At 45.6% G+C, this 25,556-nt stretch overlaps 1 protein-coding gene and 1 pseudogene across 1 annotated transcript; one reads left to right on the top strand and one right to left on the bottom strand.

Moving 5' to 3' along the window:
• Positions 1-542: 542 nt before the first annotated feature.
• On the top strand, positions 543-2,085 carry LOC112873065. The gene is made up of 4 exons (XM_025936094.1): positions 543-612; positions 826-949; positions 1,035-1,152; positions 1,576-2,085. The coding sequence occupies exons 1-4, from the start codon at positions 543-545 to the stop codon at positions 2,083-2,085; spliced, it is 822 nt and encodes a 273-aa protein (XP_025791879.1).
• Positions 2,086-2,363: 278 nt separating this feature from the next.
• Positions 2,364-22,669, bottom strand: LOC112873064 (annotated as a pseudogene).
• Between the last annotated feature and the right edge of the window lie 2,887 nt (positions 22,670-25,556).

Below are 25,556 nucleotides of genomic sequence, written 5' to 3'. Positions count from 1 at the left end.
GCTGCTCTTAGATGGCTTTTCCCTATTGTTGCTCTGATCAAACGTTCACTTAGATGGCTTTTTCTTGTCAGCAAAATTGAACATCAGAAGATGCATCCCCGATTCATCCCCAGGTAGAGGTGATCATTTAGGCAAGTAAATAATTGCCAGGAAATCCAAGTATAGATTTGGAAAATGATAAAAAAGATTAGATACATTTCCTGGAGAACCTCCAGCTACCTTTGCTGGTGTAATGCTGGTTTCGAAAAACAACAGCAGGGCCTGAGCACCTTAGAGCAACTCGAAAAACCTATTTTACCTCCTTTGTAAAAATAGAAATCACCCAAATTAGATGGGTTATCCAACAGACTCGGTATTAAATCCTGGCTCTCCATATTCAACCCCCTCCTCCGTTCGTATTGTTTTTGTTTTTCTTCAGAATCGGCGATTGACCTCTTGTCGCTGAGGGCGCCGCCATCCATCCATGGCCGCCTGAAGTCTCCTGCCACCACCAGAGTTCATCTGTCCCCAACAGAAATAGATGTGGTCGCTCAGGATGGAACATGGATGATCTTGCTGTGTCCTGCCACCACCCATCCTGCACATCATTGGTGTCTAGCCTCCTGCCGCGAGGTACGATTCCTATGCGACTGATCTAATTGTGGTGCCAGTTTGAATTCCTATACGAATGATTTAATTTGCTTTGGCATGACAGTATGGATTCAGATGATGAATTCAATCAGTTTGTAATGGATGAAGTGATTAATTCCTCGTCTTTGGATTATAAGAATGATCTAATTTGTGGTGCCACACACATAATTGTAAACGATTTGCTTAATCATCCAGGTCAAAGGGGTTCTGTCAATGGTCATGATGTAGTGGATCATGAAAGACTGTTCTGGCATGCCCTTCTTTTTAAAGACTATTTCTCAGATAATCCTACCTTTGGACCAAAGGTTTCTAGGCGCAGGTTAGTGTTTTTTTACAATTTTTATCGAATTTTTGTGTGCCTTGTACTAAAGTATGGATAATTTTTAAATTGTGTCGTGATATAGGTTTCAGATGAAACGACATGTATTTTTGCGCATAATGAATGCTGTTCAGGAACATGACAACTATTTCATGCAGAAGAGGAATGCAGCAGGTATCCTAGAACTATCTTGTCCGCAGAAGGTTGGCGGCATTTCGGATGTTAGCTTATGGAGTAGCGGCTGATACATTGGATTAGTACATTCGTATTGGTGAGAGTACTCTCTACAAGCTTTAAGGAAGTTTGCTGTAGCCATTGTTGAGGTTTTTGGACCGGAGTACATGAGATTGCCTAATGAACAGGATACAGCTATATTACTTGCAATTGGAGGGAGCGTAGGTTTCCCAGGTATGCTTGGGTCCATAGATTGTATGTATTGAATATGGAAAAATTGTCCAACTGCATGGCACGGTATGTATAGGGAACATAAGAAGGAGCCTACAATTATGCTGGAAGCAGTTGCTTCTAAAGATCTCTAGATATGGCATACCTTCTTTGGAATGCCGGGTTCCCACAATGATATGAACATGCTTCAACGATCTCCTATATTTGCAAGGCTGGCTTAGGGGGAAGGTCCACAGGTTACTTACAACATCAATGGACATGATTATTCCATAGGTTATTATCTAGCAGATGGCATATATTCATCATGGGCCACTTTTGTGAGGACCATTCCAGAGCCACAAGGTAACAACAAGAAATATTTTGCCAAGGCACAAGAAGCATGTAGAAAGGATGTTGAACGAGCATTTGGGGTTCTACAATCTCGCTTTGCTATTGTTCGTGGGCTGGCTCATTTGTGGGATGAAGACACGCTTGGAGATATTATGATGGCTTGCATCATAATGCATAACATGATTGTTGAAGACAAGAGAGATGAGTACATTGGAGAATATGATTGCAACTACGATGACATGGAAGAAGAGGTCGCAGTTTCCCATAGTGAAGCATCGGAACTTGATGCTTTCACCCATAATTACAAGAACATCAAGAACAACAAAACTCACACTCAGCTTCAGGCAGACTTGATCGAGCACTTGTGGCAATATCATCCTGATTTATACGAAATTGATTAATGTTGATGTTTGTATTTCCTCCAATTGAACATGATACATGGATCATGTAATAATTAAATTTTATTCATGTCATGTTTGCAATGAAAATGAAATAAATATATTTTATGCAGCTGAACTGAAAATGATATAAATATATCTTATAGGCAAATGGTAGAAATATATCTCATAGCCAAATGATAGAAACATGTCTGATAGCCAAATGATAGAAATATGTCACACAGCACACATAACTCAACTAGAGATAACAATTTTGTTTTAACAAAAAAACTAGATAAACTCTAGCAATTGAAACATCTTGCAAGAATCTCATTCTGGCGCCCTTCATAGTATTGCTACTGCTTGTAGCTCATAGTGCTCAAATCTAGAGTAAGAATTCTCTCCTCTTCCAACTCCCTTTGGAACTCAAATTTTTCTTTCTCCAATTTGATATGTTCTTCCTGCAGAGCAAAGGCTTTGTTGCACCTCTCTTGTTTCTTCAAATCTTTCTCAGCATCAGATTCTTTCATCTTTGCCATTAGATAGTCCAATGCTTTGATGGTCGAACGTTGGCGTAGCTTCTGTTTCTCCTTCTTCTTTCCTTCAGGTCTTCCCGAGCCACCTTCTGACGGTTCAGTAGCAGGAGTGGCAGCCGCAGGGGCTGATAAAGAAGATGAGTTTGCCATTGTGTTCTATTTCTTGTTACTTGCTGTTCGTGCCATTCCAATTTGTTTGCGCCTTCCCAACCACTTAGGCTTATCCTTTAGAATTTTCCAGCAATGCATGTAGGCAAGGCAAATTTCTTGTGCTTACTATCTTCAGCCTTGAACAAGGCAAAAGCATTTGCAATCTATACATTCAAAATAGACATTGTACATGAATATGAAACTTGATAAACGAACTGACGTGGGCGAGTATCATGGACCCCCAAAGTATGGTCTTTAGGGAGCTAATCACGGAATAAACCTCCCAAACTATGCAGCACGTGTCACACCCGATTTATAAGAACATAAATCGAGCAATCATATATGCGCCAGGATCAAATCACGCATATATACAACAGATTATCAAGATATCACAACACATGTCACGAATAAAAGCGTATAAATTATAAAATGAATATCTTTATTACAACTGAATCAAGAATCAGTTCAAGGAATGCGGAAGCGTAAAATGAATACATGAAGCTGGGCGCCATAGGGACGTCAACTGGGAGACAAATGCCTAGAAGTCGTCGAAGCCGCTGACATAGTCCTCCACGTTGCCGGGCACTGAGCAGCAGTCGAAGATATCCAAGAGAACAGAAGAGTAGAGAGGCAAGTGTGAGTACAAACTAGTACTCAACAAGTATAACACAAACTATGAGGCTCTAGGCTAGCTGACTCAACTGCATTAGCTTTTAGTCTTGGCAAATTTTATTAAAGCTAATTACTATAAGTGGATGAATTACCATAACCCAATTGCATAATAAATTAATCAATATTGATTAAGAACTACTGAGAAACATCCAAACCAAAACCACCCCGGGGAATCTCCCTAATCAAAGGTTGATAACCCCACTAATCAAAAGGAGGATCTGGGCCGCTCATGACTGTGAGCACAGCTGATATATCAGTTTTACACTCTCGAGAGGTTGCACAACTTTACCCACAAGTCGTGAGCTACGCTAGTTGTTCATCACACTTCCTTAGGTGAGATGGCTAGCAAGCACACTACGAGACCCTTACAAAGGATCACATTGGTAAGGTGTAACCGCTAAGGATTCTGGATCAGCGACGATGGGGCCCACCTCCGGGGGTACAAGACACACAGCACAGACCAAGCCGGAGGAGCAGGGATCATTGAAGCTTACCACCCCTCTTGCCCACGCAGGTAAGTTACTCCCGAACCAAAATGACCTAATTAGTAAGTCAAGACTGTCCCATTCCAGTCTTGTGGTTGCGCGGTTGTCCCAGGTTGTCGCTCTATGAACCGGTCCTTATGGAGAGTGGCCAACCAAGCACTAAGCACCGTGCTGGCCCCCTAAACCATGTTTCTACAAAAACATACTTTTAAGGATGCACAAACCACTCAAGCACACAGCACAGAGGGTCGGCTCCAGAATTAAGTTGCATAAGACCATTAATCAAATTAATTAACAAGGACCAGGTGTGTTATAGCGCAGCAACCTAGCACAACTAACCAAAATGCAACCCAAAGGATATATATATAGGATATAAGTGGCTAGGAAAGTCCTTATAGGCATACAGTATTAAAATACAGTATGGAATTATATTAAAAAGTGATAGGATGTTCATGTTATACTTGCCTTCCTCGTACTCTCCCGGCTGCTGCTCGAACTGCTCGGAAGATGGCTGCTCCTGGTACTTCTCCGGTGGCTCGACGTCTATTCACGATCGTAACAGCAATACATGAGCCACACATGCACACACATGCAAACAAATAGCAAAATATAAGAAACAGTACACCAATACAATGGAACAGCACATAAAACCAGCCTAAAACTATTCTACGCGTTATAACGATCGCGTGGATATAAGGAACGCTTAAAACGGAGCTAAAACGCGAAAACTACGCTTAAAACAAGATCCAGGGACTTATTTGCGAGAAAAACTGGACTACAGGAGTTCTGGGCAAAAATCGAGGCCTTAAGCGTAAATAAAGGGTAGACACAGGGGCTAGCACGTGAAAACACGCGGCATGGACGGCGGGTTCAAAAACTGGAAAGCTCAGGGGCTTCGGTGCAAGAAATAGGGCTAAACTGCAATTATTATTGAACTGCAGTGGACCGCGGGTTGATTCCAAGGAAGCTCAGGGGCTCTTTAACAAAACTGCCACAGCTGAGGGGTATCTTCTAATCTGGACCGTCGTGTATAGATCGGACGGTTCGGACCCAATCTAGTTCGGACGGTCTGATCTGCACAGAGGAAGGTCCGGACGGTCCGATCTGGATCAGACCGGTCCAATCTGGCTGGCTCGCGGGGACGGCGGAACGGTCGCTGGAATTTGACTCCCGCGGCGGCGCGCGGCTCGGGCTCGCCGGAGCTCGGCGTTCTCGCCGCTCCGGAGGTCAAAACAACTCGAGATCGGGTCGGGCGTGATCAGCGCAACATGCGTGATCCATCTGGGGCTAAGGCGGGGCTCAGGAGGCGCTCTAGCTGTGAGTGCGACGGCGGGGTGGGTCTGCACGGTGGCGCACCGCCGGCGTGCGGCGTTCTGGTCACTGCGGAGGCCTAAATGCTACGGGATCTAGCGCAACACGACCAGGGGGATGATGTGCTGCTCACCGAGGCGTCGTGGGGACCGAAGACGCGACGGAGGATGGTCGTCGGCGATGGCCGTGCGGCAGAGGCAGGTAGCGCTCGCGGAGGAAGCTGCTGCAGGGGCTCTCCGGACTCCTAGGCTCCACGGGTCGACGCGTGGGGCTCCTGCGAAGGTGTTACGGGGGTCAGGGAGGTCCGGGAATCACCGACGGCGAGGAATTGCGAGGGCGGAGCGCCTCACCGGCGGCGGCTTCGGGTTCAATTCCGGCACGGCCAGAGCTCAGGGTCGAGGGTAGAAACTTCGGGAAGTTTCCTGGCGGCGAGGCGGAGCTACCGTTGGTGATGTGGTGGCCTGGGGTGCGGCGGAGCGGCCGGACCACGGGGAGACCGAGGCGACCGGAGCGGGGAAAGAAGGGGGCGGCGGTGCTGGAGATCTTCGGGGTTGCAGGGCTGGGGTTAGGGTTCTGGGGGCTCAGGAAGTTCCTTTTGTAGGGCGGCAGCGCTGCCTTGGCGTGCGAGCCCAGAGAGAGTGGCTCGCCGGGGATCTCGGGAAGGAGTTGCGCCGGAGAAGAAAGGGGAGAGAGAAGGGGCCGACAGGTGGGGTCAGGCTGAGGGAATGACTGAGAAAAGAACAGGAATGACTGAGAATGGAAGGAGTGACTGAGAATAGACGGAATGACTGAGAATATAAGAAATGACTGAGAATATAAGAAATGACTGAGAATAGACGGAATGACTAAGAATAGAAGGAATGACTGAGAGAAAGGAAGGAATGACTGACCTACTTTCCTGTTTTCCCCCTTTTGTTCTTTTTCAAACAACTCGATTCTATTTGAATTCAACTCAAATTTGAATTCAACTACTATGCACTCAACCAAATAAAACTTATGCACCAGCATGAATGCACAAACATGTTGAACCTAAAATAAATTTTAATTCTTTGTGAATTAAATTATAAATAAATGCAAGCTAGGCAGAATAAACCCTTGGAACAATTACTGGAGCCCAATTAAATTCATTATAAATCTCGAAATTTTACCTTAGGGTGTTACAGCACGGCCTAGCCAGGCAGCCACGCGGCCGAGGATGGCCCACCGGCTGAAGGAACGTCAATAGCCCAGCATCAGGCCCAGACATGGGGTGTGAGCTGCCTCGCCCGCCCCCAGGGGAGTGGGCTCCACCTCATCCGACCCTATGGGAGAGGTTTCCGCCTCGCCCAACCCAAGGCACGAGCTCGGCCTCGCCCGACCCCGTGTGTACGGACGCGGCCGCACCCATATCAGGGACTTGGGATCCTTAGGGCCCCGCGAGAGTAAAGGCTCACATTGGAAGTCAAGCCTCTGACATGAGAATAGGTGAAGGCATGCCTCGACATGATCTCCGGAGATGATAGGCCATCACGGCGAGCCCCCGTCGCTTGCCGCGCCAGGGGTTAAGCCGCAAAATACGTCGGGGGCTCACGCCGCCTGTCTTGTCAGGATGCATGTCGCCCGTCGTGCATGCCGAGGGTCCGTGCCGCCTATCCTGTTAAGGCGCACGTCACATGTCGCACGTCGTGCTAGGGAGCGGTGCAGGGACACCCCTGGCATCATCTATAGGGCTCATGGGGCCCATGTAAAGGAAAGGAGAGCATCGGGATCCCAGCGACCCTCCTCTTCCTACTGCTCTTTCTACTCTATCTCATGCATCCGACGCCTGACCCTTGGCTTATAAAAGGGAAAGGGAGGACCCCCATAGGGGGAATCGATCTCTCAGAAACTCACGTACTCGCATGACACTTCGCCACCAGAGACTTGGGAGCGCATTCCCTCTCTCGACAGTTTATAACCCCTAATGCAAACAAGTGCAAGAACATGAGCAGCCCGAACTTGATGTAGGGACATTCCGCCCGAACCAGTATAAACCATTGTGTCTTTTTTGTACACCATCCGGGCTAGACGCGCAAACACAAATTCACTAGTCGACAGTCCGAAACACCAACAGTTGGCACGCCAGGTAGGGGGCTTTTGCACGTCTCGTCAATCCCACCAAGCTGCGGATGGCCAACCACGCCGGAGGATGGGCCCTGGGTGCGCTCGTGCGTTTTGGGAGCCTGGACTTCATCGTTGCCATGGAGGGGGGCTAGAGCTAGTTCACGTTCCAATCCGACCCCCTCGCACCACCAACCTCGACCTTGTTGTTGAGGCTTTCGAGGGGTTGCAGCTGAGCACCCCTAGAGGATTGCGCCTCCGAGGGCAGCGGGCCCCTTGATTTCAATTGTGAGAGGCTGGGACAACAGCTCCACACCTTCCTAGTTCCTCGACCGACCTAGGAGGCCTTGCATCACATACTCTTCTTGCTCGCCAACATGATGACGCAGCTCTCCGGAGGAGAACCACTCTCCTCGAAGATCTTGACCAGGAGCATTCTGACAACGTTCCCGTTTGGCTTGCGCAACGCGGCCCAGGATGTATAACACCTTGTAGTGTTGCACTTTGATTCGCTCCCCACAGATAGCAAATTTGTGGGGATGACGGACTACATCTCAGAGTCCTTCCATGACCTCCTCGCGGGGGAATCGGAGGCGATCTCTGACTCCAACTCCAGCGGGGTAAGCCATCACCCCTCACGCGAGTGCTTCATGGTGGACCCCCCTAAGGGGCACATGGAAAGTGCCCACGATGGAAGCACTCCCCCGGATTCCTCCAAGGATGAAGCCAGGGAGAGAAACCAAGCATGGGAACAAGGATGAGCAAGCGGTTGCGAGCTGAGGGTATCACCCTCGTCGTAGCGGATGCCATGACAGCTCTGAGGATCGAAGCCCGAGTCCCGATCCACCGTGTGGCAGAGCCAACCTGATTTATACCGGCTCAAGTACGCGAGTCCTCACCGAAGGGCTACCTCGTACTTCAAACGGTATAAAACTATTGGTCTGTCGGGTAACGTCCCGATAAACCACCGAACGCAGGATCCAACAAGGTACCTCACACGAAGGTGAGTCCAGAGATAAAATGCCAAAATATTCTACACCACAGGCAGTTATATTACAAAAATGTACAAAGCATCATTAGCTCCTACGGAGGAGAGATTATTACAAGACAGGTTTTGGTTTTCAGACAAAGCAGCGGAGTTTGAAAAGCGTAGTCATTATACACGTCGTTATTACAGATATTATGCTAGCCCTGGCATAATATCATTCGGCGGAATCTGTGTTGGCCGGGGACGGATCCCATTCCACGGACCAACCATCAGGCAAAGGGTAGGGCCACGGGGTAATGAAAGCTGGCTCATCAGGGAGATTACCTGGATTAAATCAACAAAAGCAAGGCTGAGTATACTAATACTCAGCAAGACTTACCCGAAATTGGGTATACCTTAGCCCATAACTAAACTCATGATGGCTTTTAGCTTTGGGTAGGGTTTTCAGCTGAAAAGCAACAAAGAGTAGATCCTTAATTTCAACTTTTAGCTTTCAGGTTCTAGTTGATTAACCATTCTAGGTAAGCACCTATAACTATTCAAACATGGTAGAATCTTTATTCAAACATCATCTTTGATAATCACATAATTACTCTTGTTACTCTATGTGGTAAAGGGAATAAGCAGTCTCATACATCGTGAGAGGCGGACGATTCTGAATCGAGATTCAACCTTGCAAGGGTAAACCTAACACACACGCTTGGAACACCACAGGGTGATTCCGAAGCAACCGTTTACCTTTCATTCCGACTCGTGGATCAGATCCACCACAAGCGACTGCAGGTCATACGCACTTCCAAAGTGCAGGACATACGTCTGTAGCGCGACTACAAAACCCGTACTCCTGGTTGCCCAGCAACACGTATGCCTACACGTCGAACTAAGTAACCAAAAGAAGCAAATACATGTGGTGGGGGGTATGTCCACTCCTCGGGCCAATCGGTTACTAGGCTTACCGCTTACCATATTTCACGGCATGTGGCTAGTACTTTCAAACGCTTAACCACCGCTATCACACACTGCGGCCTTATCCAGTTCAACAACACAGACGGGGTATCATCTCAACCATGATATCGATTAAAACTCCCGTCCGTCATCCTTATAGTGATAGCATGAAAGTAAACATCACAATTCCTATATCGCGCGAGTGACAGGAAATCACTCGACTTCTACCGGTCCTATTAGCATAGCAGCTACTCGGACTCAAGTACTATTATTCAATACATTGGTTCCTAGGATTCATGCATCTAGGGTTTCAAACAACTCCTATAAACTTAATGCATAGAATACATAAATAAATATAGAGTGCAGTATAATAAAAATAGTAGGTTATGTCCGGGGCTTGCCTTCGTTGGTAGGGTTGGGGTTAGTCAAACTATTTTCTTCCGAACCTTGGTTCGGGGCTTCAGAGAAATCCGCGACAAGATTCCCGGGGTCTTCAGAATAAACTTCTTCTTGTTCCGGGATCCGCTGATAATCTCCCTCAGCGAGCGTGGTTGAGTCTATATGAGATGCAAAAATTACAAGTTATGGAATGCCTTTACTTTTATTTTACTTCCCGATAAAGTTGCAATCCAACATAGATAACATTTCATTTCGATAAATTTCCTAACTACCCTGTATTGGGCAGTCATTTATTGAGCACTAATAAGTTTACTTAGATACATTAAACAGCCAACTTAGCTAAGTTAAGTATTCAATTAGTGGCATGGAGCAACAGGTGGTGTGGTTTTTAATAATTATATTAAAGAGCTTTATAAATTGACCTCACAATTATTTATATGAACCTCAAGTTACCCTTACCTTATAAATTAATTATATTATATCTAATTTATTTAATATCTAATTCTTAGTTGAAAATTTAATAATATGTTGTAATAATACAAAACAGAACCTTAATATATTTTTTTTTATTTTTGAACATATGAAAGTGTGTTTATTAATTATATTAAGGAAACTACACATTATTTCTAATAAAACTTGTACATTAAGAAAATAATACTAGAGTACAAGGTTAATTATTTTTCTTCAATTCTACATGTTAAGTGAAAATTAACCTCACTGGTTTTACTATTTTATCATTTTTCTATGAATTACTATGTATTTCCTAAGCCTACAAACAACTAACTTTGATATTTAAGTTTGATCACCACACATTCAGAAACTGAAGTTGACTCTTTAAGTAAAGTTGTAGATCTTTATTTAAGGATTCCAATAAAATTTAGTTTACCATTTTATGATTTTTCCTCAGAGAGATATAGCATTTCTAAGTTGACAGCATTATTTACATAAGGAGGTCCCTCGGCACTATTCCTCTGAGTCTACTCCTTTGCACAAAACCCCCTGGATTTCTTTTCCTTCTAATCCGAAGCCCTTGGCCGTGAACCCGAACAGAGCAAGGTGGAGGCGACCGTGTTCCGGCGACGGTGGTCACCGGCGGCGAGGTTTAAGGGCAGGGAAAGGCTCAGGGTCTTACTGTGGTCTCGTTGCGCTACTTGTCGTGGACGGGGATGGCCGGAACAGTGGAGTTCGACTTGAGCCCGAGGTGACGGCGGAGGGGTCACCGTCGACGGCGGAGCTCCGGTGGCGAACGTTGGCAACCGACCTGTGCAAAAGCTTCAGTGAGACACGAGGAATGTGTAGGTACTATCAATTGGAAGAAGTCGTGCTGGATTAAAGGAGACCGACGGAGACCGAGGCGGCGGCGGCGAAGAAGAATGCCGGCGAGCGTCGAGGAGGCTCTGTAGTGCACTAGGGAACCAATGGATGGGTCGAACAGCTTCAGGACGATGATGTGGTGCTGGCCAGAGAGTCGTGGTGGCATGAGAGTGCCCGGAGCGAGCTGCCCACGGTGGAGGCCGAAAACGGCGGCGGTGGCACTCGTCGGGGGCAAGGCTTCAGTGGAAATTGGGGAAGATCAGTGGGTCGTCGAGCACGAGCAAGACACGGGGAAGCTGGTGCGGGTGTTGGTTGGGGCGGAGGAGGTCCGGTGTGGGCTGCCCACAGGCGTGCTGTGCGCGGCCGGAGAGGAAGAAGACGGCGGCGGCGGAATGCAGCTCAGGCGCTCGAAATTGGGCTCTGGAAGTAACAGAATAGGTCGTGTGTGTTGATGTAGTGTTGCTGCGCGCGAGAAGGAGAAGGTTAAGGCACCGGGGTGGCCTGTCCACGGTGACCAGGAGGTGGCGGCCGGCGAACAGTTCGGGGACGTCGTGGCGTGCGTGGGAGAAGCCACCAGGGGAGAGGAAAGGGGTCGGGATCGAAGGGAAACGACGCGTGGATGTGTGCTGCAGCTGGAGGTGGAGCTCGGGAGCCTGCGCTGGCGGTGAACTGCGGTGGCAGAGCGGGACAGACGGGGAAGCGGCGGTGCCAGAGGAGGAAGAAGGCAGACCGGGTCAGAAGGACTCGTTAGTAATTCCCAAAAATTCCAGGGACCCCTCTGTAAACTAAAATTACCCATTGATACAAAATCCAAATAAGAGAAATGTCTAAAGCAAAGTTGTAGAGAATTTCAAATCCTACAAGAATGCTTTAAGGTTCAAGTTTAAAATCTCAAAGGGTCGGGTTTTATTTTGAATTTTTGAACACAATTCAAATTATAAACTTTATGTGTTAATTTAAACAAAATGTTCTAATGTTTGGGGTCTCTTTGTAAGTTTTTCTGCAGTAATCATGACTAGCTCTTTTTACACTTTAGTCCTTAGGTAAAACTAAGTTTTACTCTTATCTTTTTACCATTTCACATGTAAGTCCTTATATCTTTGTATTAATCACATAAGGGTCCTTAATTTCATATAAAGTCTATTCCCCTTAGGTTTATTTAACTTTTGCTCTTTTCTTTTCTATAGCCATCTGAAATTTGACACTTAAGAACATTTTCACACACTTGCACATATGAATTTATAAAACTCATAATTTACAAATATACCCTTATTGCTTTGCACAACTTGTATACACTATCACATGCTTACATATAATACACCCAAACTTAGTTTCTAGTTGTCTAACTACCTGGATATTACAGCCTCCCCCCCTTAAAAAGAATCTCGTCCCGAGATTCCGAAGCTGAACAGAAATGGATAATTAGATTTAGGAATTGGCTTGAAGGAAGTCTGGAAAATTTCGTTGAAGATAAGACTTAGTTTCCCAAGTCGCTTCTTCTTCGGTGTGATGATCCCATAAGATTTTGTACATCTTAACTGCCCTTCTTCTGGTGAATCTTTCCTTAGTATCCAGAATTCGAAGAGGTTGCTCGATGTACGATAAATCAGGTTCAATCTCAATGGCACCTGTCTCAACGATTTCCGTGGGTACTTTGACACACTTCTTAAGTTGAGAGACATGGAAGACATCGTGAATAGCCGTCCATTGAAATGGAAGACGAAGTTTGTAAGCCACTGGGCCACAAACATTTAAAATTTCAAAGGGTCCAACATATCGAGGTGCTAACTTTCCTTTTATGCCGAAATGTTGGACACCTTTGGTAGGAGATACTCGAAGATATACAAAATCTCCTACTTGGAATTGCAGAGGTTTCCTCCGTTTATCAGCGTAGCTCTTCTGTCTGGACTGAGCGGTTTTAAGATTAGATTGGATAATCTTAACCTTATCTTCGGCTTCAACGACTAGGTCTGGTCCGAAGATTTTGCGTTCACCGGTCTCTGACCAACTCAAAGGAGTTCGACATCTGCGACCATATAACGCTTCGAAAGGAGCCATTTGAAGACTAGCTTGATAACTATTGTTGTAGGCAAATTCAGCTAGAGCAAGGCACTTGTCCCAACTTGTACCATAGTGAATAATACAAGCTCGGAGCATGTCTTCAAGAATTTGGTTAACTCGCTCAGTCTGCCCATCAGTCTGGGGATGATACGCAGAGCTTCGAATCAATTTAGTCCCTAGAGCTGATTGCAATTGTTCCCAAAATCGTGCAATAAATTGGGGCCCTCGATCAGAGATGATGGTTTTTGGAACCCCATGTAATCGAACGATCTGATCCAGATAGACTTCGGCATACTTTTTAGCAGAGTAAGTAGTATGCACAGGAAGGAAATGAGCTGTTTTTGTGAGTCTATCAATGATCACCCATATGGAGTCATGTTTTTGAGATGTGTTGGGAAGACCGACAATGAAATCCATGCTAATGTCTTCCCATTTCCATGACGGAATGGGTAATGGCTGAAGTGTACCAGAAGCCTTGAGATGACTGGCTTTGACTCTCTGGCACGTATCGCACTCAGACACATATTTGGCAATTTCTCTCTTTATTCTGGTCCACCAAAAATGTTGCCGAAGATCCTGATACATCTTGGTGCTACCAGGATGAATAGAGAATTTGGACAAATGTGCTTCGTCAAGGATTTGCTTACGAAGTTGATGATCCTTAGGCACAACAATCCGATCGTTGAACCATAGGACTCCTTGATGATCAGTGTGAAAACACCGATATTTAGCCTCTCCCTGGGATAGCTTAAATTTGATAATTTTTACACCCTCATCATGCAGCTGCGACATGATGATCTTATCCCGCAGAGTAGACTCAATGGAGATCAAGTTTAAACTACCTTGGGAAATAATCTCAAGATTGAGTCTCCTCATTTGATGGCAAAGAGTGTCATTAAAGGTGGATATGGTTAAGCAGTGACAATGTGAATTGCGGCTAAGTGCATCCGCAACCACATTAGCTTTGCCTGGATGATAGTGTACCTCAAGGTCATAATCTTTGATCAATTCTAACCAACGCCTTTGCCTCATATTTAGATCAGCTTGAGTGAAAATATACTTGAGGCTCTTATGGTCAGTGTAAATATTACACTTGGCCCCCATAAGATGATGTCTCCAGATCTTGAGAGCGTGGATAACTGCTGCCAATTCAAGATCATGTGTTGGATATTTTTGCTCATGAGTCCGAAGTGCTCGGGATGCATAAGCAATAACCCGGTTGTTTTGCATAAGGACACAACCAAGGCCAATTCCAGAAGCATCGCAATAGACATCAAAAGGCTGCGTACTATCTGGCTGAGCTAGTACTGGAGCAGTCGTCAGAAGTTTTCTCAAGGTGTGAAATGCTTCCTCACACCTATCATCCCAACGGAACTTAACTTCTTTCTTAAGTAGCTCAGTCATAGGTTTAGCTATCTTGGAGAAGTCTGGAATGAATCGGCGATAATATCCTGCCAATCCAAGGAAACTTCGGATTTGGTGGACTGAAGTGGGAGGGTTCCAGTCCATAACTTCTTGAACTTTAGTTGGATCCACTGATATGCCTTGACTAGAGATAGTATGTCCCAAAAATTTCACACTATCCAGCCAAAATTCACATTTCGAGAATTTGGCATAAAGACGATGACCACGTAGTCGTTGAAGAACGACTCGTAAATGATTAGCATGGTCTTCTTTGGTTCTGGAGTATATCAGAATATCATCGATGAAGACCACGACGAATTTATCGAGTTCCGGCATAAATACGGAATTCATGAGATACATGAAATATGCCGGTGCATTTGTAAGTCCAAATGACATGACCAGATATTCATAAAGCCCATATCTGGTTGAGAAAGCCGTTTTTGGAATATCACAAGGCCTGATCTTGATCTGATGATAACCAGAGCGTAAATCAATCTTAGAAAAGACCTTTGCTCCAGCTAGTTGATCGAACAAGATGTCAATGCGGGGAAGAGGATACTTATTTTTGATAGTAACCGCATTGAGGGGACGGTAGTCGACACATAGTCTCAGGCTATCGTCTTTCTTCTTAACAAAGAGAGCAGAACAACCCCAAGGTGAAGCACTGGGGCGTATATAACCCTTATCAAGAAGATCTTGGAGCTGAATTTTCAGTTCTGCTAATTCATTTGGAGGCATGCGATATGGCCTTTTTGAAATAGGAGCAGTGCCAGGTTGAAGTTCAATGATAAACTCGATGTCTCTATCTGGTGGCATTCCAGGCAAGTCGTCTGGAAAGACATCGGGGTATTCACATACTATAGGAATATCCTTGACTTGGATATTTGTGATGGTATAGGTGCAAGGATGCAAACATTGCGGCTGAGGCAGATAAAGGGTGGTGATCCCATAGTATGGTGAATCAATTTCAACAACTCGGAAAGAAATATCTAGCCGAACTCGATGTTTAGTCATCCAGTCTGTCCCAAGTATAATATCAATACCCTCCAAACTTAGTAAAACCAAATCAGTTTTGATTTCTATACGACCAAACTGAATTGGCACACTTTTAACCATTTGGTTAGAGGTGATTTTTCCTCCAGGGGTAGAGATCATGTATGACCCCTGGATAGGACAAGAATCAAGTCCTAGTCGGGTACCACAGTTGTTACTAATAAAGCTATGTGTTGCTCCAGAGTCAAATAAAGTAACAACTGGTTGGTGGTGAATAGAAAATGTACCCGACATGACGGGAGCTCCATGTGGAAGTTCTGCAAGAGTGGTGAAGTTAATTCATCCTTGACGGACTTGCATCACCGGCTTCTTGCCCTTGCTTTGGTTCCCCTGAGTAGAGCTTTGCCCGGGATTAGGCTTCTTGGGCCGCGGACAATCTCGGATGAAATGATCCGCACTCCCGCAATTGAAGCAGCGATAATTGCTACCTTTCTGTGGCACTTGCTGAATATTTGGCCATTGGCTAGATTGTTGTGCTTGTTGCGGGGGCACAGGAGGTCTGTACCTTCCTTGCTGCTGAGGTGGCCTAAAAACCAATCTACCCGTTGGAGCATTGCGCTGTGGTGCTCTGGGCGGCGTATTGGAAACAACCCGATACCTCGGTGGTTGAGCACTCGAGGGTCCAGCAGGGTTCTTCCGCTTCTTCTCGGCATAATGCGCCACAATACAGTCTTCTTGAGTTAATGCCATATTGACCAACTCACTGAAAGTATTAGCCCTCACAAGGTTCAGGCGTTCCTTGAGTTTGGTGTTAAGGCCTCGGCGGAAACGGTCTTGTTTCTTGGCATCATTATCGGCATGATACCCTGCATACTGGCACAGATGATTGAAATTCTGTGCATACTGCAGAACTATATTGGCACCTTGAGTAAGAGCCAGGAACTCATTAAGTTTTCGCTCCAACAGTCCTGCGGGAATATAATGCGCTCGAAAGGCGACCCGGAATTCGTCCCATGTGATGACATGCCCTGCAGGTTGCATGGCATAGAAATTGTGCCACCAGATTCTAGCAGCACCACGAAGTTGTTGAGCAGCAAAGGAAGCCTTGCTAGAATCCGCACAAGGTATGGTCAGGAGAGCGAATTTTGATTCAATGATGTGGAGCCAGGCATCGGCATCCAATGGTTCCTCGGCCTTACTGAAGAAAGACGGCTGGGTACTGAGGAAATTTGGTAACTAGCCACGGGAGGATTGCGGTCATCACGACCTCCACGGAACTGTTGATGTTGCTGGTTCTGTTGTGCTTGGACCAACAAGTTGAGCAACTCAGTTTGCCGAGCCATAACTTCGGCAAGGTTAGGAGGTGGTGGTGGCGGTTGTTGAGAACCGCTGGCCTGATCGGCCCGGAAACCTTCTGGGGTTCCGCGCGTGGCTCCAACCATCTGAAACCAAGGAGATGTCCATCATTAACAATATAATCTTACTCCCAATTTCAGAAGATATGCGACTTAGATAAACAATGCACATACTCCATTCAATCATCTCATTTCAGAATCATAAGGATAATGCACAAGATGATAAAAATAGGAAACTTATTTACAACACTGATTCCGATTGTTCTCCACCTCATACATCCGAAGGATCCCTACGCAGGCCATATATATTACAACAAATGGCATGGAATCTAGCTAAGTTACACACTACCTTAATTATTACACTCCCCCTAAGTTACATCTAGATAATCGACGATTTACTAAACTAGAAATCGTCGAAGTTGCCTACAGAAGATTGACTGCCAGAAGAAGAGTGATGGGGACTAAGAACTGGATCCCCATGCTCAGAGTCAATCTCCGAAACACCCTCAATCTCTTCTGGATCTTCTTCTTCTTCTTCAGGCATTATGGGTATAGCATGAAGTATCGGTTGCTGCTGCAATTCCTCAATGTGAGCCTGGGCATCATCAGCCACAAGTATCAGATCATGAATTTGTGCCTGTAGGAACTCAATAACAGTGTCACGCTGAGTGATAATATGATCACTCTCATTGATCTGATCTTCACGATGTAGAATTGTCTCATCCCTTGCTGCAATGATTTCATCCTTTTGTGTTACCAAGGCTTGTAATTCTTCTATTTGGGTTACTTGATGGTCAGCATTCCGATAGTGGCTTTGAGCCACACCAGTTATCTGACTCACCCCATGACGCAGTAGCATTTGGTAATGATATTGCACATCCATAAACCTGGTAACGATACGGACGGTTTCTTCAGCCAGATCTCCTAGCAGATGACCATGATGATCTGTCCGAAAATCCCAGTCCAAATTACCCGGGTCTATGGTAGGAAATAACCCAATAGGATATGCGGCAACTTCCATCGGATGCTGATTGCAGAAAAGTTTGATAGCTTCTAAAGCAGCAGTTTCAAAAGTATCCACTAGACGATATCCAACCACTTCCACTTCTATGGGAGGCCATAAGGAGCGGAAAGGGTGTTGAGGAATTATCATCTTAACCCTGCAGCGGGGAACTCCTTCTTCACGATACTCTACCCCATCATACAGAGGAGGCTCTGTATAATGAAACATACTCAAGGATTCCCACAAAAGACGAGGAAACCCTTCCCAATGTAAACCATTGGTGTGAAAGTGCCCCTCCTGATCCCAAAAGGTACTAGTAGGAGCAGCCATCTGCGACAACAATGCAAATGGTAAGATATTTTTACCCTGTTGAGAAAATTTACAAGGTAAAATGGATTAATATAGCTAATTCTGATAACAGCAAAGGCTGGAAATCAGATGGATGCCTAAGATACCCAACTAAGATTCTTACTTACCCAAATTAAGAAATACCAACATGTTGCCTATTACTTAGGAAGCATCAATTTAAGCATTCAATTTAGTTGATTAATGGATTATGCATGCACGCACTACGCGATCTCACAACCAAAAATAACTGCCAAGTAATCTTGGTCTTACGTGGTTAGTTACGGTGGCACGATATAAATACGTCCCTCACTATTAACTAGTCGATAAACCCTATCCGTCCTAGTTTCGGAATCGTGGTTAGTGTACCTGCAGAAGACCACAATGCATATATATATATATATATTCAATGAACCTTTCATGCCAGCATGTCATGAAAGCGTCCCCATTCATTACTGCTCACTATAGAAACAGCATCTGTACAATTACCGCCGTACAGACAACGTTAACATACGTTATCGAGATAACGTATTCACGGGGGTACCGCAAAATGCGGGGGTATGAACAGCGATCGCCATACCCTGCGCCGAACCATATACTCCCAATGTAGTCAACCAAAGTTGACACATTGGCAGCATCTCAAGTAGGTCACTGCTTGAGAAACAGCGTTCGGTTCGCATCACCGACAGGAAGGCCAAGCTCCCTCAGTTGGCTGAGGATCCTTACCTTCTTACCTCACGATCGAAGATGTCGTTACATAAAGTAAAGTTGAATTGTGCACAAAATTAAGTTTCAACTGAAAAGTAATGCTGGAAGTTAGTCATATATATATATTACAGCCACCTCTAATTCCCGTTATAACATTACCCTAGGGCTTACGTACTATACATGATCCTTAACGAACCACCGTAGTTCGCAAATACTTGATTAATCAATTTTTATACTAAAATTTACTTTTTAAGGCTAATTATATCTCCAGGGTACACTTGTTAGCTCTGATACCAGCTGTGGCAGAGCCAACCTGATTTATACCGGCTCAAGTACACGAGTCCTCACCGAAGGGCTACCTCGTACTTCAAACGGTATAAAACTATTGGTCTGTCGGGTAACGTCCCGATAAACCACTGAACGTAGGATCCAACAAGGTACCTCACACGAAGGTGAGTCCAGAGATACAATGCCAAAATATTCTACACCACAGGCAGTTATATTACAAAAATGTACAAAGCATCATTAGCTCCTACGGAGGAGAGATTATTACAAGATAGGTTTTGGTTTTCAGACAAAGCAGCGGAGTTTGAAAAGCGTAGTCATTATACACGTCGTTATTATAGATATTATGCTAGCCCTGGCATAATATCATTCGGCGGAATCTGTGTTGGCCGGGGACGGATCCCATTCCACGGACCAACCATCAGGCAAAGGGTAGGGCCACGGGGTAATGAAAGCTGGCTCATCAGGGAGATTACCTGGATTAAATCAACAAAAGCAAGGCTGAGTATACTAATACTCAGCAAGACTTACCCGAAATCGGGTATACCTTAGCCCATAACTAAACTCATGATGGCTTTTAGCTTTGGGTAGGGTTTTCAGCTTAAAAGCAACAAAGAGTAGATCCTTAATTTTAACTTTTAGCTTTCAGGTTCTAGTTGATTAACCATTCTAGGTAAGCACCTATAACTATTCAAACATGGTAGAATGTTTATTCAAACATCATCTTTGATAATCACATAATTACTCTTGTTACTCTATGTGGTAAAGGGAATAAGCAGTCTCATACATCGTGAGAGGCGGACGATTCTGAATCGAGATTCAACCTTGCAAGGGTAAACCTAACACACACGCTTGGAACACCACAGGGTCGTTCCGAAGCAACCGTTTACCTTTCATTCCGACTCGTGGATCAGATCCACCACAAGCGACTGCAGGTCATACGCACTTCCAAAGTGCAGGACATACGTCTGTAGCGCGACTACAAAACCCGTACTCCTGGTTGCCTAGCAACACGTATGCCTACACGTCGAACTAAGTAACCAAAAGAAGCAAATACATGTGGTGGGGGGTATGTCCACTCCTCGGGCCAATCGGTTACTAGGCTTACCGCTTACCATATTTCACGGCATGTGGCTAGTACTTTCAAACGCTTAACCACCGCTATCACACACTGCGGCCTTATCCAGTTCAACAACACAGACGGGGTATCATCTCAACCATGATATCGATTAAAACTCCCGTCCGTCATCCTTATAGTGATAGCATGAAAGTAAACATCACAATTCCTATATCGCGCGAGTGACAGGAAATCACTCGACTTCTACCGGTCCTATTAGCATAGCAGCTACTCGGACTCAAGTACTATTATTCAATACATTGGTTCCTAGGATTCATGCATCTAGGGTTTTAAACAACTCCTATAAACTTAATGCATAGAATACATAAATAAATATAGAGTGCAGTATAATAAAAATAGTAGGTTATGTCCGGGGCTTGCCTTCGTTGGTAGGGTTGGGGTTAGTCAAACTATTTTCTTCCGAACCTTGGTTCGGGGCTTCAAAGAAATCCGCGACAAGATTCCCGGGGTCTTCAGAATAAACTTCTTCTTGTTCCGGGATCCGCTGATAATCTCCGTCAGCGAGCGTGGTTGAGTCTATATGAGATGCAAAAATTACAAGTTATGGAATGCCTTTACTTTTATTTTACTTCCCGATAAAGTTGCAATCCAACATAGATAACATTTCATTTCGATAAATTTCCTAACTACCCTGTATTGGGCAGTCATTTATTGAGCACTAATAAGTTTACTTAGATACATTAAACAGCCAACTTAGCTAAGTTAAGTATTCAATTAGTGGCATGGAGCAACACGTGGTGTGGTTTTTAATAATTATATTAAAGAGCTTTATAAATTGACCTCACAATTATTTATATGAACCTCAAGTTACCCTTACCTTATGGATGGGTCGAACAGCTTCAGGACGATGATGTGGTGCTGGCCAGAGAGTCGTGGTGGCGTGAGAGTGCCCGGAGCGAGCTGCCCACGGTGGAGGCAGAAAACGGCGGCGGTGGCGCTCGTCGGGGGCAAGGCTTCAGTGGAAATTGGGGAAGATCAGTGGGTCGTCGAGCACGAGCAAGACACGGGGAAGCTGGTGCGGGTGTTGGTTGGGGCGGAGGAGGTCCGGTGTGGGCTGCCCACAGGCGTGCTGTGCGCGGCCGGAGAGGAAGAAGACGGCGGCGGCGGAATGCAGCTCAGGCGCTCGAAATTGGGCTCTGGAAGTAACAGAATAGGTCGTGTGTGTTGACGTAGTGTTGCTGCGCGCGAGAAGGAGAAGGTTAAGGCACCGGGGTGGCCTGTCCACGGTGACCAGGAGGTGGCGGCCGGCGAACAGTTCGGGGACGTCGTGGCGTGCGTGGGAGAAGCCACCAGGGGAGAGGAAAGGGGTCGGGATCGAAGGGAAACGACGCGTGGATGTGTGCTGCAGCTGGAGGTGGAGCTCGGGAGCCTGCGCCGGCGGTGAACGGCGGTGGCAGAGCGGGACAGACGGGGAAGCGGCAGTGCCAGAGGAGGAAGAAGGCAGACGGGGTCAGAAGGACTCGTTAGTAATTCCCAAAAATTCCAGGGACCCCTCTGTAAACTAAAATTACCCATTGATTCAAAATCCAAATAAGAGAAATGTCTAAAGCAAAGTTGTAGAGAATTTCAAATCCTACAAGAATGCTTTAAGGTTCAAGTTTAAAATCTCAAAGGGTCGGGTTTTATTTTGAATTTTTGAACACAATTCAAATTATAAACTTTATGTGTTAATTTAAACAAAATGTTCTAATGTTTGGGGTCTCTTTGTAAGTTTTTCTGCAGTAATCATGACTAGCTCTTTTTACACTTTAGTCCTTAGGTAAAACTAAGTTTTACTCTTATCTTTTTACCATTTCACATGTAAGTCCTTATATCTTTGTATTAATCACATAAGGGTCCTTAATTTCATATAAAGTCTATTCCCCTTAGGTTTATTTAACTTTTGCTCTTTTCTTTTCTATAGCCATCTGAAATTTGACACTTAAGAACATTTTCACACACTTGCACATATGAATTTATAAAACTCATAATTTATAAATATACCCTTATTGCATTGCACAACTTGTATACACTATCACATGCTTACATATAATACACCCAAACTTAGTTTCTAGTTGTCTAACTACCTGGACATTACACACCGGGTCCTAGGATTTTCAGCTCATGCATCCGCAGCACGATGTTCCCGCCATGGTACCGTCCCCCAGTGAACATCTTGAAGTACGCTGGGGAGACGAGCCCCGGCCTATGGCTCGTGGGTTACCGGCTCACCTGTCGAGCCGGTGGGGCGGATAGTGACCATTTCATCATCCGCAACCTGCCATTGTTCCTTGCTGACTTGGCGTGAATGTGGCTCGAACATCTCCCCTCTGAATGGATCCAGAACTGGTCGGACCTGAAGGAGATATTCATGGGCAATTTCCAGGGCACCTACGAACGCCCCGAAAACCAATGGGACCTCAAGAACTGTCGACATAAGCCAGAAGAGACTCTCCATGAGTACATTCTATCGGTGTTTAACCTCCAAGCCCATCGAGGGATATCCTAGAGGTGGTAGATTGTAGATGGGGTGTCGCCGAGATCAGGAACTTAAAAGTGCAAGGAACACAAGATTTAGATAGGTTTGGGCCACCGAGAGCGTAATACCCTACGTCTTGTGTGGTGGTTGGTATTGCCTTAGGTGTTGATTTGTTTGTAGGGGGTCCCTACCCGCCCTTATATAGTCTAGGGGGACAGGGTTACATGGAAATTCTAGCCAGATACAAGCTTAGAAGTCCTACTCGAGTACTACTCGGGTAGTTTCCTTCTGCTCTGACTAGTCCTACTACGGTACGAGTAGTTACAACTGATGTAAGGCGTGGGCCATGTCTCATCCCTTATCCTAGAATATGTATGCCATGTGCACAGTCCCGTGGCCCTGGGTCTGACAAGCCCCTAAGCTCTTCATAGTCGAGTACTGCAGGCTACCAAGTACTTTTGAAGGCCTCTTCGAGTTCTTCTGAATTTCATCTTCAAGGTACCTTCCTTGGCTGCATCGAGGCTGTGAGATGCTCATACCCTGAGTAGTTTTCAAGTGTTCTTTTATATGGGGTACAATTGAACTCGCACTCTATATGGAGTAGCCCTTAAGTCTTAGGTTGAATCGAAGAATCAAGCTGAGGGTCAAATTAGTCTTCAACCTTTTATCCTTATCTTCCAAAAAATTTGAAAAATAAGCCATCCATGACATGTATTTGGAGCCCCTGAGCCTTTAATCCAAATTCCCAGTTTTGGAAAAAAGGATCCCAAAGGTCATGGCATGGGTTGTGTAAAAAATAAGAGTTTGAATTGATGGTTAAAATGGGTAAATTGGTTCAGAAATTCGAAAACCTCTTTTTTCAGGATGTTATCCCTGAAGAAATGGTTAACAAATAACTTTCCCAAAGTAAACCCGAGATTACAGCTCAAAACAAATCATATCCTATAAAAACTCTTCGCATTCTGCATAGTGAACTTGGGCCCGCCGCTGGTTATTTAACCGCGCGGTGACCTAGGGTTTTACTCACACTTTCACTTGTGCTTTTTACTGCTCGAGCCTTTCATCTTCCTTTGTCTCGCAGCCGCCGGCGCTTCTAGAGTTAGATCTAGGTCATTTGTGGTGCAAGAAGTAGTCGCCTAGTTCATCCTTCTCCCCAAAAGCCCTGATCCGCCGCCTCTCTCATCATAGCCCCCGAGCGCATGCGAATGAAGCATCTCATGACCACAAAGATGGTCGGCAACAAGCAAGGTGCCTCCAAGGGGAAGGAAAAGGAGTGTAAGGCCGCCACCACCGCTGGAGACGGGTGGAAACCAAATAAGTGCTCCAAAGCTGATCTCCAGGCCCTCATTGATGAGGGTCTTCTCCAGAGCAAGGAAGTCATCTAGTGGCTCCCTGCCACCTGGGACAAAAGGCCATATGAAGGAGTTGATGATTGTTCTTTTTCAATACCTCATCGAGTGAGGATTAGCCCTCCCGACTTCTGACCTTTTCCATGGTCTCCTCTTTTACTACGGAATCCAGTTGCATCATCTTAATCCCAGCACCATCCTTCACATTTCCATCTTTGTTTAGTTCTGTGAAGTATTCTTAGGAATAGAGCCGCACTTTGATCTCTTCACCTATCTTTTCCACCTCAAGTCCCAACCCAAAGATAAGGTCTATACGAGAATCGGCAGTGCTGGGTTGTAGTTGAGGCAAGGGATGGAGAAAAAATACATCTCGTACAAATTCCTAAGAAGTTTGTCAGGGTGGAGAGAGAAGTGGTTCTACATCGGAAACCACATGCCTTCCTTGCCAGGAAGGACCGCGAGAGCACTTCAGATCACGTGCGATTGGTCCAAGCCTGCAGGGATGAAACCGGATCCCGAAAGTACTTGGTATGATAAAAAAGCAGAGGGATGCGGGCGTTACTGGTGTAGTGGTGATGTTCTCGTGGATCCGTAGGCAAATCTAGCCACTGCAGAAGCAGGCAAGGTTTGGCTTCAACTATCTTGGAGTCTTAGACCCTTCTCAGTTTTCTGCAGAGCCAATTCAGCGATCCGATGCCGTAGTTCGAGTGAGCTGGGGACTCATGGGTGCTGAGACAGTGCCCTAGATCCTGAAGATATACTCTGCTAAGGACCCTTCAAAGCATGTAAGTATCCGTATCCTTCTGTACTGCAATCTTGTCTTGAGTGATACTAACTCATCTGTCAATTTTGTTGCAGTAGGATGTGGATGTATATAGAAGTATGCTGCCGATGCTGGACATTACAAGTCCGCGGCATCTGCAACCATCAGTGTACCAGAGGCCAGTCTTTCATCCTTCCTATGATCCAGTCAATACAGACGATGATCAAGACAGCGACAATGGTCGCACCTTGGCTGAAGTGATAAAAGGCCAGGGTAAGAAGACCGCCCTCCAGGTGATGATCTTTTGCCCAGCCATCCGTGGGGACCAAGATCCATCACTCAGAAGCGCATGGTGAGTGCCTCACCAGCTGGTGATGACATCGGAGCGTCCAGGTGAGTGCTTGTCATTGCATTCCGAGTACTTTTCCTGCTTTTGCTTGCATTTTCTGATTTAATTTCCCCCTTCTTCTTGACTTTTTTTGGTAGTTCCCCGAACCCCAAACCTACCAGGGGTACAGTTGAAGAGGAGATCGGGGATGAGACTGCAAGGGGACAGGGCGTGCCCAGTGTTGTAGTGAACCCATCAAGTGGTACTGCTGAAGCTGCGACGGAGCGATCACCGCCCCCAGCTGACTGTAGTTTGATGGTGACCGTCGCGGTTGCCTCGCTGGGGAAAATACAGCCCTTGACTGGCGAACCTATGGCAACGAGTACTCTGGGTACTGGACCAGTGCCCCGATTACTTAAGAAGAAA

This window comes from Panicum hallii, chromosome 9 (assembly GCF_002211085.1).
Source record: "Panicum hallii strain FIL2 chromosome 9, PHallii_v3.1, whole genome shotgun sequence".
Classification (NCBI taxonomy): Eukaryota; Viridiplantae; Streptophyta; class Magnoliopsida; order Poales; family Poaceae; genus Panicum; species Panicum hallii.
This window is presented reverse-complemented; position numbering and strand designations above follow the sequence as displayed.